The 13,863-nt window shown below is 40.1% G+C and overlaps 1 protein-coding gene across 2 annotated transcripts in view; it reads right to left on the bottom strand.

Moving 5' to 3' along the window:
• The window catches only part of LOC141752673 (protein NLRC3-like), a 782,294-nt gene that overhangs the window by 373,228 nt on the left and 395,203 nt on the right, over positions 1-13,863 (bottom strand). The window contains exons 4-8 of one of the 2 annotated variants that reach the window (XM_074610795.1): positions 11,701-13,498; positions 7,591-7,767; positions 5,233-5,406; positions 4,481-4,654; positions 1,227-2,519 (exon numbers count right to left, since the gene is read on the bottom strand). In XM_074610795.1, coding sequence (XP_074466896.1) covers positions 2,507-2,519; positions 4,481-4,654; positions 5,233-5,406; positions 7,591-7,767; positions 11,701-13,498 — 2,336 coding nt within the window. In that variant the 3' untranslated portion in view covers positions 1,227-2,506. Of the gene's footprint in view, positions 1-1,226; positions 2,520-4,480; positions 4,655-5,232; positions 5,407-7,590; positions 7,768-11,700; positions 13,499-13,863 lie in introns of those variants that run through there. The other variant, XM_074610793.1, reaches the window with a different exon arrangement.

Raw genomic sequence — 13,863 nt, 5'->3', positions numbered from 1 at the left:
TTTTTTGCCTGTATTTTATTTTATTTGCACTCTTTCACACTGTGTTGTGTGGAGTCCCTAAAGTCTAGAACTTTACCACTTTTAAATTTAATTAATTATTATTTTTTATTGTTTATTATTATTATTATTATTATTATTATAAATAATAATAGTAGTAGTTGTAGTATAATTACTAGTTGTTGTTTTTTATTATTATTATTGTTTATAATTATTCCCACAAGCTATAAACGATCATTGTATCGGGATAAATAAAGTAGTTTCTTATCTTATCTTATTTCTTAACTGAGGGTATTTGCTAGAATTGTTTAAATGATTTTATCTTATTTTATATATATTTTTGTTTCTGGATTATTATTGACTTTTATTCTTTGTTTTTACAGTAGAGCCGTCTGTAACTCTGGTTGAAAGGTCTATAAAGAACATCACTCTGACATCTGCATAATGAGGGCCAGAACTTTTCATACTTTAGGTTGATTTTGATGCTAATACTTCTGTACTTTTACTGGAAAGCAGGACTTGTAGTATTTCTGCACTGTAGTATTAGTACTCTGACTGTGTATTAGAGTATGAAGTGAACAGCAGATGATCAGACTGTGACTTTAAGACTTTCACCTCAGTATCTGAGGGTCAATATTTGACTGTAATAAAACTGATAAAAGACGTGATTGTCGTTTTATTTCAGTCTGAATGCTTCGCTGACAGCATTATGAATCGATTTAGTCTGACTTCTCAGTCATTTAACTTAAACTTTCTTCTTCTACTGCAGCCACCTTCTAACAATACATCTGATTATGTTCTTGCTGTAATATAAGTAATATTTAAATTATGTAAATCTCATTTAAATTCCTGGTCTCAAAGAGACATCTCTATCATAGGCCGAATTCTTCTTACAGAAATGGAGTGCATTTCCCGATTCATCTACCCAGCTTACTCCTTATCACTTCCCAAAAATGCAATAAAAGCCATAAACCAAGCTAATTTCAGTTATATCTGGAAAAGGAAAACACACTATATTAAGAAAGGCACTATGGTTAAAGAATATGAGGAAGGTGGACTTAAGGCTATTGATATTGAATACATTAATGAAACTATTAAGATCATTTCTAAAACATGAAAAAAGCTTTTGGTTTCATATGCCCAGTGAAATTTTTACTAAACTAGGAGGCATCGGCTTCCTTCTTAGATGCGACTATGACTTCACAAAACTCCCCGTCAAATGATCCTTGTTTCATCAACAGGTTTTACTTTATTGGAAAATGATATACAAACATTATATTAGCCCCCATAAAACCCCAATACGGAATTGCCGGAATGTATTACTTAAAAATAAATCCATATTTTTACAAAATTGGTTAGAAAAAGGAAAATGATCTGTGATGCATTTATTGGACAATACAGGAAACATTCTACCATTTGAGGGCTTTTGTTCTAAACTCAGCCTCGTTGACAGAGGTCAGTATAACAATGTTGTCAAAGCAATCCCTCAAGCTGTAATTGTGATGACATATCATTTATCTCAAGATAATGTAAACCCCCAATCTCCCTTCACTTTTGGTGAATGGTCACAACCTCATTAACTTAAAACTACCTAACGTCACCTTTACTAAAGACTTATATCCGTTCTCTTCAAACAGAAATTCAATTCTAAAACTTTTCTCTAAAAAAAGATGCTGAGAGTCGAAGATCGAAATTCTTTAAATGTCCTATTGCACCAAAAGTGAAGGAGATTCACTTTAAGGTTCTCAGTGAAATATATATAATATCCCCCTCTGCTGAGTTCTTAAGAAACCGTTTTGGTTTTGATCACAATAACTGCTGGTTCTGTGATGAACACATTGAAACTACAGAACATTTATTTTATGAATGTATTTTTGCTAATGCTCTCTGGGATGATTTGCATTTTTGGTTGTCCACTAAATTTGTATTTTTTTTCTATTCTAACAAAGGAAAATGTTATATTTGGTACAATTGTGAAAGATCCCGTACATGAATGACCTGGAAATCAATAATCCATAATCATTCTTTTTATACATAAAAATAGATTCCTGAAATCAAGACCAAATTTCTATGTTTTCCATCAGGAGCTGTGTCTTTACTTTTCATCTCTGAAACATAGGAAGAAAAAGATGCTATGAAGTTTTCAATGTTAGTTGAGGACCTGAACCTTACAGAGAACCCCTAAAGCACTATAATCACTATTAGCACTATTATCACTATTATCACTGTTATCACTATTATCACTATTATCACTGTTATCACTATTCCCTTATTTTTACTCTTATTCTCTGTATGCCTAGAACTAATCTGCAGAGGCACTTTGGGTTCAGAATATATGAATGAATAAAGACAAAGTGAAACCCAGGTCCAGGTGGAGGAGGTGGTGGAGTGTGGAGCAGAAGGAGTGGAGGAGTCTCAGTGTGTCTGCAGAGACTGTGCTGAAGGACAGATACACTGATGATACTCTGTCAGGTCCAGAGGAACACACAGGGATGATGGTGGTTAGAGATCACCACCCACATCTGATGAGAAAAGAAGAAGACACCAGAAGTCATCAATCAGTGTTTACAGAGACTCCCTTCATCAGCTGTCAGTCAGCATCCAGTATAAAGAGCAGCAGGACTTCAGTCTGTGCAGCGTAGCCAGCTTCCTTTCAGCTCTCATGTTAACGTATTGGAGTGAACACACTGAGCTCAGAGCTCACAGACCAGAGGCCTGTACTACGAAGCCAGTCCAACACACCCAGGGTATCTTCTCCTTATCTGGTTTAACTAACCCCTCAACCAAGATCCCGCTAAGCGGTCCTACGACAGTTCTGATCAACTCGGTAAGTCAACCCAGGGTTTCTCAGTCTGGCTGTGAGCGCGTTCACATAGAAGGGGCGGGGTTTGTAGCACATGACCAATCAGAGACATGGACCAGTCTACGGTCAGCAGAGCGGCACACTTTACAAACGCATACTAGACAAGTTAAACACATAATCCAGACTAGAATTAACACAGTTTAAACTGCCAAATGCAGGAAGGACGCATACGAGATGAGGACTAAATCCACAGTCTTGTTGTGTGTAAAATGACCTGTAACGTTGATCTTAAACTAATCGGAGGCTTCAGCAGTCTGAGTTAGATGTATTAGGGCTGGGTGACTTGGACAAAATCAAATATCACAATATTTCTTTGTGTAAATGACCAATAATAGAACAGCTAGAACAGTCTGGTAAATTCAGAAAATGACATCACTTTACTGTAATTTAGCCTTTAAAACCAGGAAGAGACAACACTTATGCCATATCACGATATTACTAGGGCTGTCAATCCATTAAAATATTTAATCACGATTAATTGCAAATGAATCACACTTTTTGTATCTGTTCTAAATGAACCTTAAAGAGGAGATCTGTCCAGTATTTAATCCTCTTATCAACATGGGAGTGGACAAATATGCTGCTTTTTACAAATGTATGTATATATTTATACCAGCAGCAGTAGTAGTAGTAGTAGTAGTAGTAGTAGTAGTAGTAGTTCTACTAGTAGTAGTAGTAGTAGTAGCAGTGGTAGTAGTAGTAGTAGTAGTAGTAGTAGTAGTAGTAGTAGTAGTGGTAGTAGTAGTAGTAGTAGTAGTAGTAGTAGTAGTAGTAGTTGTAGTAGTAGTATGAAATGGTCGGTACCGATGGATTCAGCAGGTTCTGTTGTTTCAGATGATACCAGTATTTTCACTCTAGCTTTAAAACTGAGCTGCTACAACCTAAAAATCACAAGTTGCGTTAATGCGTTAAAGTAATTAGTGGCGTTAAAACGAACTTGCGTTAACGGGTTATTGTTGCGTTAACTTTGACAGCCTGACTAAATATGGAGTCTTTTTGGACAAGGAGATCAAACAGAGCGTTTCAGACAGAGGGTGTAAAGAGGTGCTGCAGCACAGCCGGTAGAAGAAAAGTAAAGTGATTTTTTAACATTAAAGCATGTTAACATGTTCTAGTAGAAACCTAAAATACAAGTATGAAGCTGAACATCAGCCTGATAGGTCCTCTTTAAAGGTCCCACATGTTCATACACAGACTGAACAGTAAAACGTCAGCTGTGATTACTGGACTTCAGCAGAGGTTCTGGTCTGTATAAAGACCACATGGTTACTAAATGTAACCATGGTTCTATGATGGTTCTATCTCTCAATGAGAGAACACACACTTTCTGATCAGAGTTGATGGTACGACAGTTTGATGGATGAGGACCACTGTCTCTATACATGTTGTGATGCTGTCAGCTGTAATCCAGCTTTATTTCCTGGAGACATGAACACAACAACAACATCTTCTTCACATCAACTCTAACATATGATCACAACAAGCTTCTGGCTGATCTGATTGGCTGACTGTTCTCTCTCTCTCTGTGTGTCACCGTTCTCCTCTCACAGCTTAACGGAGGAAACACATCACAACAACACTGGTGAAACCAGCATGGACCGACTCCGACCCTCTACTGACCTCAGAGTCTCCAGTCTACAGTGTGGACTCTTCACAAGATCAGACAGGAGCTTCACTTCTGAATCCTTCAGGTTGTTTCCTCTCAGCTTCAGCTCTCTCAGATGGGAGGGGTTGGACTTCAGAGCTGAGGCCAGAGAAGCACAGCTGATCTCTGACAACCTGCAGAAACTCAATCTGAATAAAGAACAAATGATGAAGATAAAAATCACTTTATAATCCAATCAGATGTGTTCAAGTTTTAAATGTGTAGCTCAACATTACTATGTCCTAATCAATGATATTTTCCCTAAAATGAGTAGAGTGACTTTGTCATTGTGTTATTGTGGATCATCATAATGTCAGCCTTCTACAGACATCATCCGGATGTCACCACAACATTAATACACCTGTTCATGTCCACACACATCAATAACATGCTGCTGATCTCTCTAAAATCAAATTCCATACTTCTCCATACTGCGTAGGAACCCTGAATATTAGTTCAGAGGATCTTCTGTATCCAGATGTGACCATTTACCAACAATGATACACATTAATTTACTTTAACAACTAACAGTGGACATTTTCTACACTTTCTTTAAGAAACACAAGTCTTTAGTGACTGCAGACTGAATCTAGTTCAAGAAACATGAAAATATGAAGAAAAGGACATTAACAACTTTATGGATGTAAGTTATGTTTTTACATAAATTAGGTTCAATTGTTAATTAAACATATAAGATCTATAACAGTAACAGAGTCAGTGAACTGACCCCAGAGTCTCCAGTCTACAGTGTGGACTCTCCAGAAAACCACACAGCTGCTTCACTCCTGAATCCTGCAGCACGTTGCTACTCAGCTCCAGCTCTCTCAGATGGGAGGGGTTGGACTTCAGAGCTGAGGCCAGAGAAGCACAGCTGATCTTTGACAAACTGCAGCACCACAATCTGAATAAAGAATAAATTATATTAGTTTAGAAGACAACGTCAAGTCTGGAATTAGAGGATCAATATTAAATCAGACTTGTTGGACTTCATTACTTCATTTATTACACGGCCTTCTTCTCACTGTATCTGGGAGCTTAGCAGGTTTATGTCATTTACAGGAAAAGTCCACATTTGTTCAAGTGTGTCTGTAAACAACAGCCACATGTCATATGTACATTAAAAGAGTTATTGGTGGCAGTAATCATTCCTCCTGTGAAGTGGTCCCTTCATAACACAACTACACTGTAAGAAATGACTTCAGAAGTTCAACTGAAACTATAATATGAAGATTCAGCAGTCTGAGTCCGACAAATCAAAGTTACAGACTGTTTCGTACCAAATTCCCTCTTTGAGTTACTAATCCTCCTGCAGCTCAACAAGGAAACTGTCAAACACAACTTAGTGACTGGATACATACTAAGGCTGGGCAATATATCCATATTATATCAATATCGTGATACGAGACGAGATATCGTCTAAGATTTAGGATATCCTAATATCTAGGGTTGTCAAAGTTAATCGTTTTAACGCTACCATTTTCTTTAACGCATTAACGCAATCGATCTTCCGGAGGTTGTAGCGGCTCAGTTTTAAAGCTAGAGTGAAGATACTGGTATCATCTGAAAGTAGAGAACCTGATGAATCCATCGGTACCAACCAGCTCATACTACTACTACCACTACTACTACTACTACTACTACTACTGCTACTACTACTACTACTGCTACTACTACTGCTACTACTACTACTACTGCTACTACTACTACTACTACTGGTATCATAGTAAACTACAGAACCTGATGAATCCATCGGTACCAACCATGTCATACTAGCTGGTCATGAAGGAGGTTAAATAACGCTCCAAACTTACACTAAATGTTGGAGAGGAAAAAAACTGTCATTTCCATGTTCAAAGGGGTCCCTTGACCTCTGACCTCCAGATCAGTGAATGTAAATGGGTTCTATGGGTACCTACGAGTCTCCCCTTTACAGACATGCCCTCTTTATGATCATCACATGCAGTTTGGGGCAAGTCATAGTCAAGTCAGCACACTGACACACTGACAGCTGTTGTTGCCTGTTGGCTCTCCCTTTAAGGTTCATTTAGAACAGATAAAACATGTGTGATTCATTTGCAATTAATCGCGATTAAATATTTTAATGGATTGACAGCCCTAGTAATATCGTGATATGGCATAAGTGTTGTCTCTTCCTGGTTTTAAAGGCTGTATTACAGTAAAGTGATGTCATTTTCTGAACTTACCAGACTGTTCTAGCTGTTCTATTATTGGTCATTTAGACAAAAGAATATTGTGATATTTGATTTTGTCCAAGTCACCCATCCCTAATACATCTAACTCAGACTGCTAAAGCCTCCGATTAGTTTAAGATCAACGTTACAGGTCATTTTACACACAACAAGACTGTGGATTTAGTCCTCATCTCGTAACACTCAGGTTATACAGGGATTGCTTCACAGACAGAAGGAATGATGACAGACATCAATAACTCTTTGAATGTACATATGAACATGTGAGTATTGTATTCAGATAGACTTGAAAAAATATGAACCTGCAAAGATGTTTCTGATGCAGAATATTTATTTGGTTTTTGCTTCAAATAATTAGAGAATGCTGACATGAAAACAGAGCACAGTTAGATCTGCTGTCAAAAAGAACGTGGGAATAACTTAGAACCATAGAAACCTCTGATTAGATGGTGTCGTTCATAATCATCACTTATGTGCCTTTAAGTTGGTGCAATATGTGTTTGTTGAAGAGTGCTGCACCTTTAGACATGTTCAAATAGAGAGCTACAGGAATGAGTCCTAAAGCCCAGAAATGAGTCAGCATTTTAGCACTTCCTGTTCCCTCATCTGGAAGTCAATGGTTTTTTTTAATGGGTTTTTAGTTAGATGCCTGAAATGAGGTCTGTGGTTAAAGGTCCAGTGTGTAGGATCTGGTGGTATCTAGCGGTGAGGTGAGGAGATTACAACCAACTGAAGCCTCTCCTGTGTGCTAAGCGTGTTGGAGAGCTACGGTGGCCGACGTGAAAACGTGAATGTCCCTCTCTAGAGCCATCTGGAGCAGAGCCAGTGCAGAGAGTGTCTGTACAAACTACATAAACTACAGTCAGTGAACTGACCTCAGAGTCTCCAGTCTACAGTTTGGACTCTCCAGTCCAGCAGAAAGCAGCTTCACTCCTGAATCCTCCAGGTTGGGGTTTCTACTCAGGTCCAGCTCTCTGAGATGGGAGGGGTTGGACTTCAGAGCTGAGGCCACAACTTCATAGTGAGTATCTGAGAGTTCACAGCCAGAAAGTCTGTGATGACACAAAGATTACAAAATATGTTGTTATGAAAGAGGACAGTTTATATTTACTTCATGCATTTGATGACTAAACAGTTTGATATATACTTCTTTGATTAACATTTGCTCCTCACATCAGTGGTTCAGCTAATCTTATCTCACTGTTTGACATGAAACAATAATTCTCATCACTCTCTCTCAAACCTGCAGACTTTTAATCTTTGTTTTTCTTTAATCTTGCAGATGAAGAGTGAGAACATGTAGTTACATTGATGCTTCCATAATGTCCAGTCTGTCAGTGTGATCTGATCCCAGGTCTGTCTCCACAAAGTTAGCATGAGGCCTTCTTGATTAGAAAATCATTTTTAAAACTCAGTGAATAAGTAATAATAATACAGTTGATAAAGATGACCTCTCTTTGCTAACTACCTGCTGCTGTCAGGTTCACGTCCATAAATGGGAAAATTCAGTGACTGCTGCCAAACGGTAGAGAAATGAAACAGATTGTGTAATAATATTAGACCTGTACATAATTAAACATTTATATAATTAGATATATTATTCATCAGACCGCTGTTATTGGTGGAAGCTGTGTATTTCCTGTTACTACTCTTCTCTACAGCAACAAGAGAGAGAAACACCTGAGTTTCCTTCTGTGAGTAACAGAATAAAAGGAAAGACTTAACCTTCCTCTTGTGTTAGCTTTCTGTTACCATCTCTTATGTTAACGGGTCGGTTTTGACCCATGTCTTAAATCAGCTGTAAAATACACTAAAAACAATTATCTATCATCCAATTTGTTTCTCATCTCTTGGTTACCTTGTTAGGCTTCCTTATCCATGAAAATATTGGTTTTAATATTTTTGGTGTGGGCCTCTGGGCCTTTTCTTTATCAGTATACCCCTCGATTTCAATTAAAAAAATGGTAAAATGAACCTCAAGAGAATCATATAAATAAATAAAAGGTTGTTGTGTTACCTGACTATTACTGAGGGGTATTAAAACACATCTCTTAAATAAATTTGTTTTATTTATTTTTTCATTTTAATATTATTAACTATAGTAACATCTATGGTGTTACGGGTCAATTTCGACCCATATATATTTACTTCAAGAAAAAGGCTAAAAAGTCTTTTTTTTCAGCAATAGAACTTTAATACAAACACAAAATGAAAAGCAGAATAAGTCATAACAGCTCAATGTGTGGCTTGACAAGGGAATTTCCCAGCTCCTCAAGAAACATTCTCCGCTTGCTTTTTTTGGTTGAGTTCCACCCTTGGTGGATGTGGGTCCACAACACAAATGCATTATATGCAGACACATCAAGGATGTTGTAAAACACAACCATTGGCCATCTCCTGGTCATTCGCTGGCAAGTGTAGGTGGCAGAGTCAGCTTGTCCAGGTTGGCCACTCCTTCTTTGTTTTTGTTATAGTCGAGGATAATTGTGGGCTTTTTGTCACTTCCTGATGACACAGCTGCATCTTTGTGAAGAGTAGACATAAGTATCACATTCCGGGGTTTTTTTGGACAATATGAGACAACAGTGTCTGTAAAAGCAAACTTTGAGGAAAGTGGAGCCCTGTCCTTCACCTGCAAGATTTCAGCAGGCAGCTCAGGTTTATTTTTCTTCACTGTGCCCACCATGGTAAGTTTCCTCCTGAGAAGTTCTTGTCCAAGGTCATAGCTAGTAAAGAAATTGTCACAAGTGATATTGTGACCCTGCAGTCCAGTAGTCATATCGAGGACCACACGTTTTCCTTGGTTTTTCTCAGGGATGCCACTCGCAGCTTTGCCTGTGTAAATCTGTAGATTCCAGGCATAGCTGGTTTTTGTATCACAGGCTGCCCAAATTTTTATGCCGTACTTCCCTGGCTTACTGGGTATGTATTGCCGGAAGGGGCATTTTCCTCGGAAAGTGACAAGACGTTCATCCACTGTCACCTCTGGCCCTGGGTTGAACATCAGTGGAAGGAGCTGCACCCATCTGTCCCAGAAATCCCTGATGGGGGCAAGCTTGTCAGATCTTGCTCTGGTATCTCTGTTGTCAAATCTGAGGACTCTTGATATCATTTGAAAGGTCTGAAGTGACATTGTTGCCCGGAAAATATTTCTGCCTGTCGATGCGTCCCAGAGACTATCAGTGGCCTCATTGCAGGATCTGTACACTCCAGCAATAAGGAGAACACCAATATAAGCATCCAGGTATTCTTCATCAATGTCTTTCCACATGTTGCCATGGACTTTTTTTCCTTCAAGGTTTGTCATAGCAATGATGACTCTTTTTAGTGACAATGGCATAAATAGCTCAAAACATGTCTTGATATCACTGACTCTCGTCACAGCAAACCTTGTGATTCCAGGGGTCATTTTGATGACATTTGCAGCAGCTGCCCTGCCATGTACATCATGAGGTACTGAGCTCCAACAGATCTTACCATTTTTGGACTTGAATCTTTCAGCGGGAGCAGCTTCACCACCGGTGACCTCCTCATCAGACTCATCAGATGTGTCTGTGTCTTCTGGATGATACTCCACATTGTCTTCCTCCTTTGTTTTTGTGCAGGTATACTGGATAACAAGGCAAAATGAGAATCCCCTAAAGCTCACATGATTGGGAGAGGAGCTGGCTGTCAGTGTGTTGGCTGACAGTGCACTTATGATTTCAGTTTTGGCTCTAATTATTGCTTTATAATCTTATTTTTATAACGGGGTCGAAACCGACCCTAACAACACAAAGGTCATAATTTCAACCAGAGCATTTTAAAATTTAGTGAAAAAAAACGTTTTTGTTTTATTTTGTTGAAATAGAGGTTCCTGACAAAGTCAAAAAGCCTTGATGCAATAAACAAAATTGATGTGGTTCTTTTATGCATTTAAAACCTAAAAGGGGTCGGTGCCGACCCTAACACAAGAGGAAGGTTAAAAACAAGATGATGGAACACAACTTCACTTCATGAGCAATAAAATGCACCATTGCTCGATTCAACACACTCAGGGGTTTTACACCGACAGTCTTTGTCTCGTATGACCAGTAGTTTACGGTGGCTAATGCTAGAGTTGGGTTGATTTTCGGTTTTGCCGGTCTGGTTTGGTCCGGTCCGGTGTACGAGCTTAAACCGGTTTGATTTTATGCTAACCGGCAGACCCGACATTTGTCATTATGACACGTTCTGGCAAACTAAAAAGTAGCAGACATCAACAACCTGTGCCGACAGAGACACAGTGCTAAATCCAGCCTGTATTTGCAATATGACAACGTGATTAACGTAATATTATGATGTTATGTTGGTTTATAAACAAGAAGAGGTTTGTTTACTAGGAAGTTCATGTGTTTTTTGGGGTGATGAGACGAGACATGGCAGAGCTGGTCTCAAAGAAAACTAAAACTGTGGCAACATGGCAACAGTTTGGATTTGAAGCCAAAGAAAGAGATGAGCCCAAAAACACACAAGGTAAGGTGTAATGTGGTGCAAGGCCTATTGAAAGCAAACCCCAGCACCAGGGCTCTGATCCCAGGACCGCCCCGACTCCCCGCCGGATCAGCAAACGTTCTGTTGCTGCCGTTACACCGTTTAGACCCAGCGCTCCACCAGACAGCTGATCTTTTGTTCTTTTCATTTGTTTTACCAGGCTCACATGTCGTCTCCATCACCCAAAAACATAAATCAGAAAAAACTATAAACTGTAACAATTATTATAAATAAATAGAATAAGTGTTCATTAACTTGACAGCTAGAAACACAAAGTACTGAAACATTTTTAACTCAACATTTGAAACAGCTCAAAAACATCTGTGACAAAATACAACTGACATATTTATGTAATAAACACGTGGAACACTTATAAGAATATTATATTTTAAGAATAATTTATAGTGTGTATATTTGAAGAATTAAACTACTAATCTACACTGATCTATAAAGTTAATCACATCTGGACTTACTCAGCTTTTCTGCAGTTCCTCACAGCTGGAATCAGTCTCCGTCGTCCCTGATCTGTTGTGTTGTACTTCTTCAGGTCAAAGTCATCCAGAACCTCCTCTGACATCTGCAGCATGTAGGCCAGAGCTGAGCAGTGGATCACAGAGAGTTCCTTCTCTGATCTGTTCTCTGACTTCAGGAACTCTTGGATCTCCTGATGTACCGAGTGGTCGTTCATCTCCGTCAGACAGTGGAAGATGTTGATGCTTCTGTCAGGAGGGGTTTTGGTATCATACGTGTTCATCTCCTTCAGGTTGTTGATGGCTGTCTGGATGATTTTTGGACTGCTCTTTGTCCGACCCAGCAGACCTCCTAAGAGCTTCTGGTTGGACTCCAGAGAGAGGCCATGAAGGAAGCGAACAAACAGGTCCAGGTGGCCATTTTCACTTTCAAGGGATTTCTCCATGGCTCTCCACAGGAAGACATCCAGGGTTGAATGATCATAGTGTTCTCCCAGGAAGTCCTTCAGTACCTCTGTGTTCCTGTCTGTGTAACAGTGGATCATGTAGACGGCAGCCAGAAACTCCTGAATGCTCAGGTGAACAAAGCAGTAGACTGTTTTCTGGAAGATCACACACTCTCTTTTGAAGATCTCTGTACAAACTCCTGAGTACACCGAGGCCTCTGTGACATCCAGACCACATCGCTCCAGGTCTTCTTGGTAGAACATGATGTTTCCTTTCTCCAGATGTTCAAACGCCAGCCTCCCCAGCTTCAGAAGAACTTCCTTGTCAGCCTCCGTCAGCTCCTGTGGACTCGTCTCATGTCCCTCACCATACTTCTGCTTCTTCCTCTTTGTCTGAACCAACAGGAAGTGTGAGTACATGCCAGTCAGGGTCTTGGGCAGCTCTCCTCTCTGGTCTGTAGTCAACATGTGGTCCAGAACTGTAGCAGTGATCCAGCAGAAGACTGGGATTAGACACATGATGTGGAGGCTCCTGGATGTCTTGATGTGTGAGATGATTCTGCTGGACAGCTCTTCATCACTGACTCTCCTCCTGAAGTACTCCTCCTTCTGGGCGTCAGTGAAGCCTCGTACTTCTGTTACCCTGTCAACACATGCAGGAGGGATCTGATTGGCTGCTGCAGGTCGGGAAGTTATCCAGACGAGAGCTGAGGGAAGCAGATTCCCCTGGATGAGGTTTGTCAACAGCACGTTGACTGATGACTTCTGGGTGACATCAGACACAACTTCGTTGTTCTTGAAATCCAGTGAAAGTCTGCTTTCATCCAGGCCGTCAAAGATGAACAGAACTTTACAGACAGCGAGCTTCTCTGCTGTGACCTTCTGTAATGTTGGATGGAAATCATGGAGCAGCATGAGAAGACTGTACTGCTCATCTCTGATCAAGTTCAGCTCCCTGAAGGAAAGCAGAACCACCAGACTGACATCTTGGTTTTCCAAGCCCTTTGCCCAGTCCAGAGTGAACTTCTGCACTGAGAAGGTTTTTCCAACGCCAGCGACGCCGTTGGTCAGAACGACTCTGATGTGTCCCTGTTGGTCAGGTAAGGCTTTAAAGATGTCCTGGCACTTGATTGGAGCGTCATGGAGGGTCTTCTTCTTGGAAGCTGTCTCAAGCTGCCTCACCTCATGTTGGGTATTAACCTCTTCACTCTGTCCCTCTGTGATGTAGAGCTCAGTGTAGATCCTGTTGAGGGGGGTTCCACTTCCTGTTTCATCAGTTCCTTCAGTCACACGTTCACATCTCTCCTTCAGACTGATCTTATGTTCATCTACAACCTCCTGCAGACCTCTATCTGCTGAAAGAGAAGGGAAACAGTTTGAGACTAAATAAAGAACATCTGCTTATTATTTCCATTGCCAATATTGAAGTGATCAATGTAGGGACCTGCCATTTCGGGTGGCAGACACAGTGAACTGTCTCCCAGAATCCTGGAGGTATGCTCTCCTTGACCACAGGACTCAGCTCAGTCCTCATTGGCTACAGTAACATTTCACCCAGAGGTGTGAAAATCACACAGAACAAAACCAGAGGAATGTCCTTTGTTCCTCCTCTTTCTTCTCATCTGCTCATCTCTCCTGACGTGCCAGAGGTGAGCTGCTGCGCTCTCTCTGCTCTTCACCTCCTGACCCAAGCTGACCAGCTGCTGGAGGTGACCCACAG

This window comes from Sebastes fasciatus, chromosome 16, assembly GCF_043250625.1.
Source record: "Sebastes fasciatus isolate fSebFas1 chromosome 16, fSebFas1.pri, whole genome shotgun sequence".
NCBI lineage: Eukaryota > Metazoa > Chordata > Actinopteri > Perciformes > Sebastidae > Sebastes > Sebastes fasciatus.
This window is presented reverse-complemented; position numbering and strand designations above follow the sequence as displayed.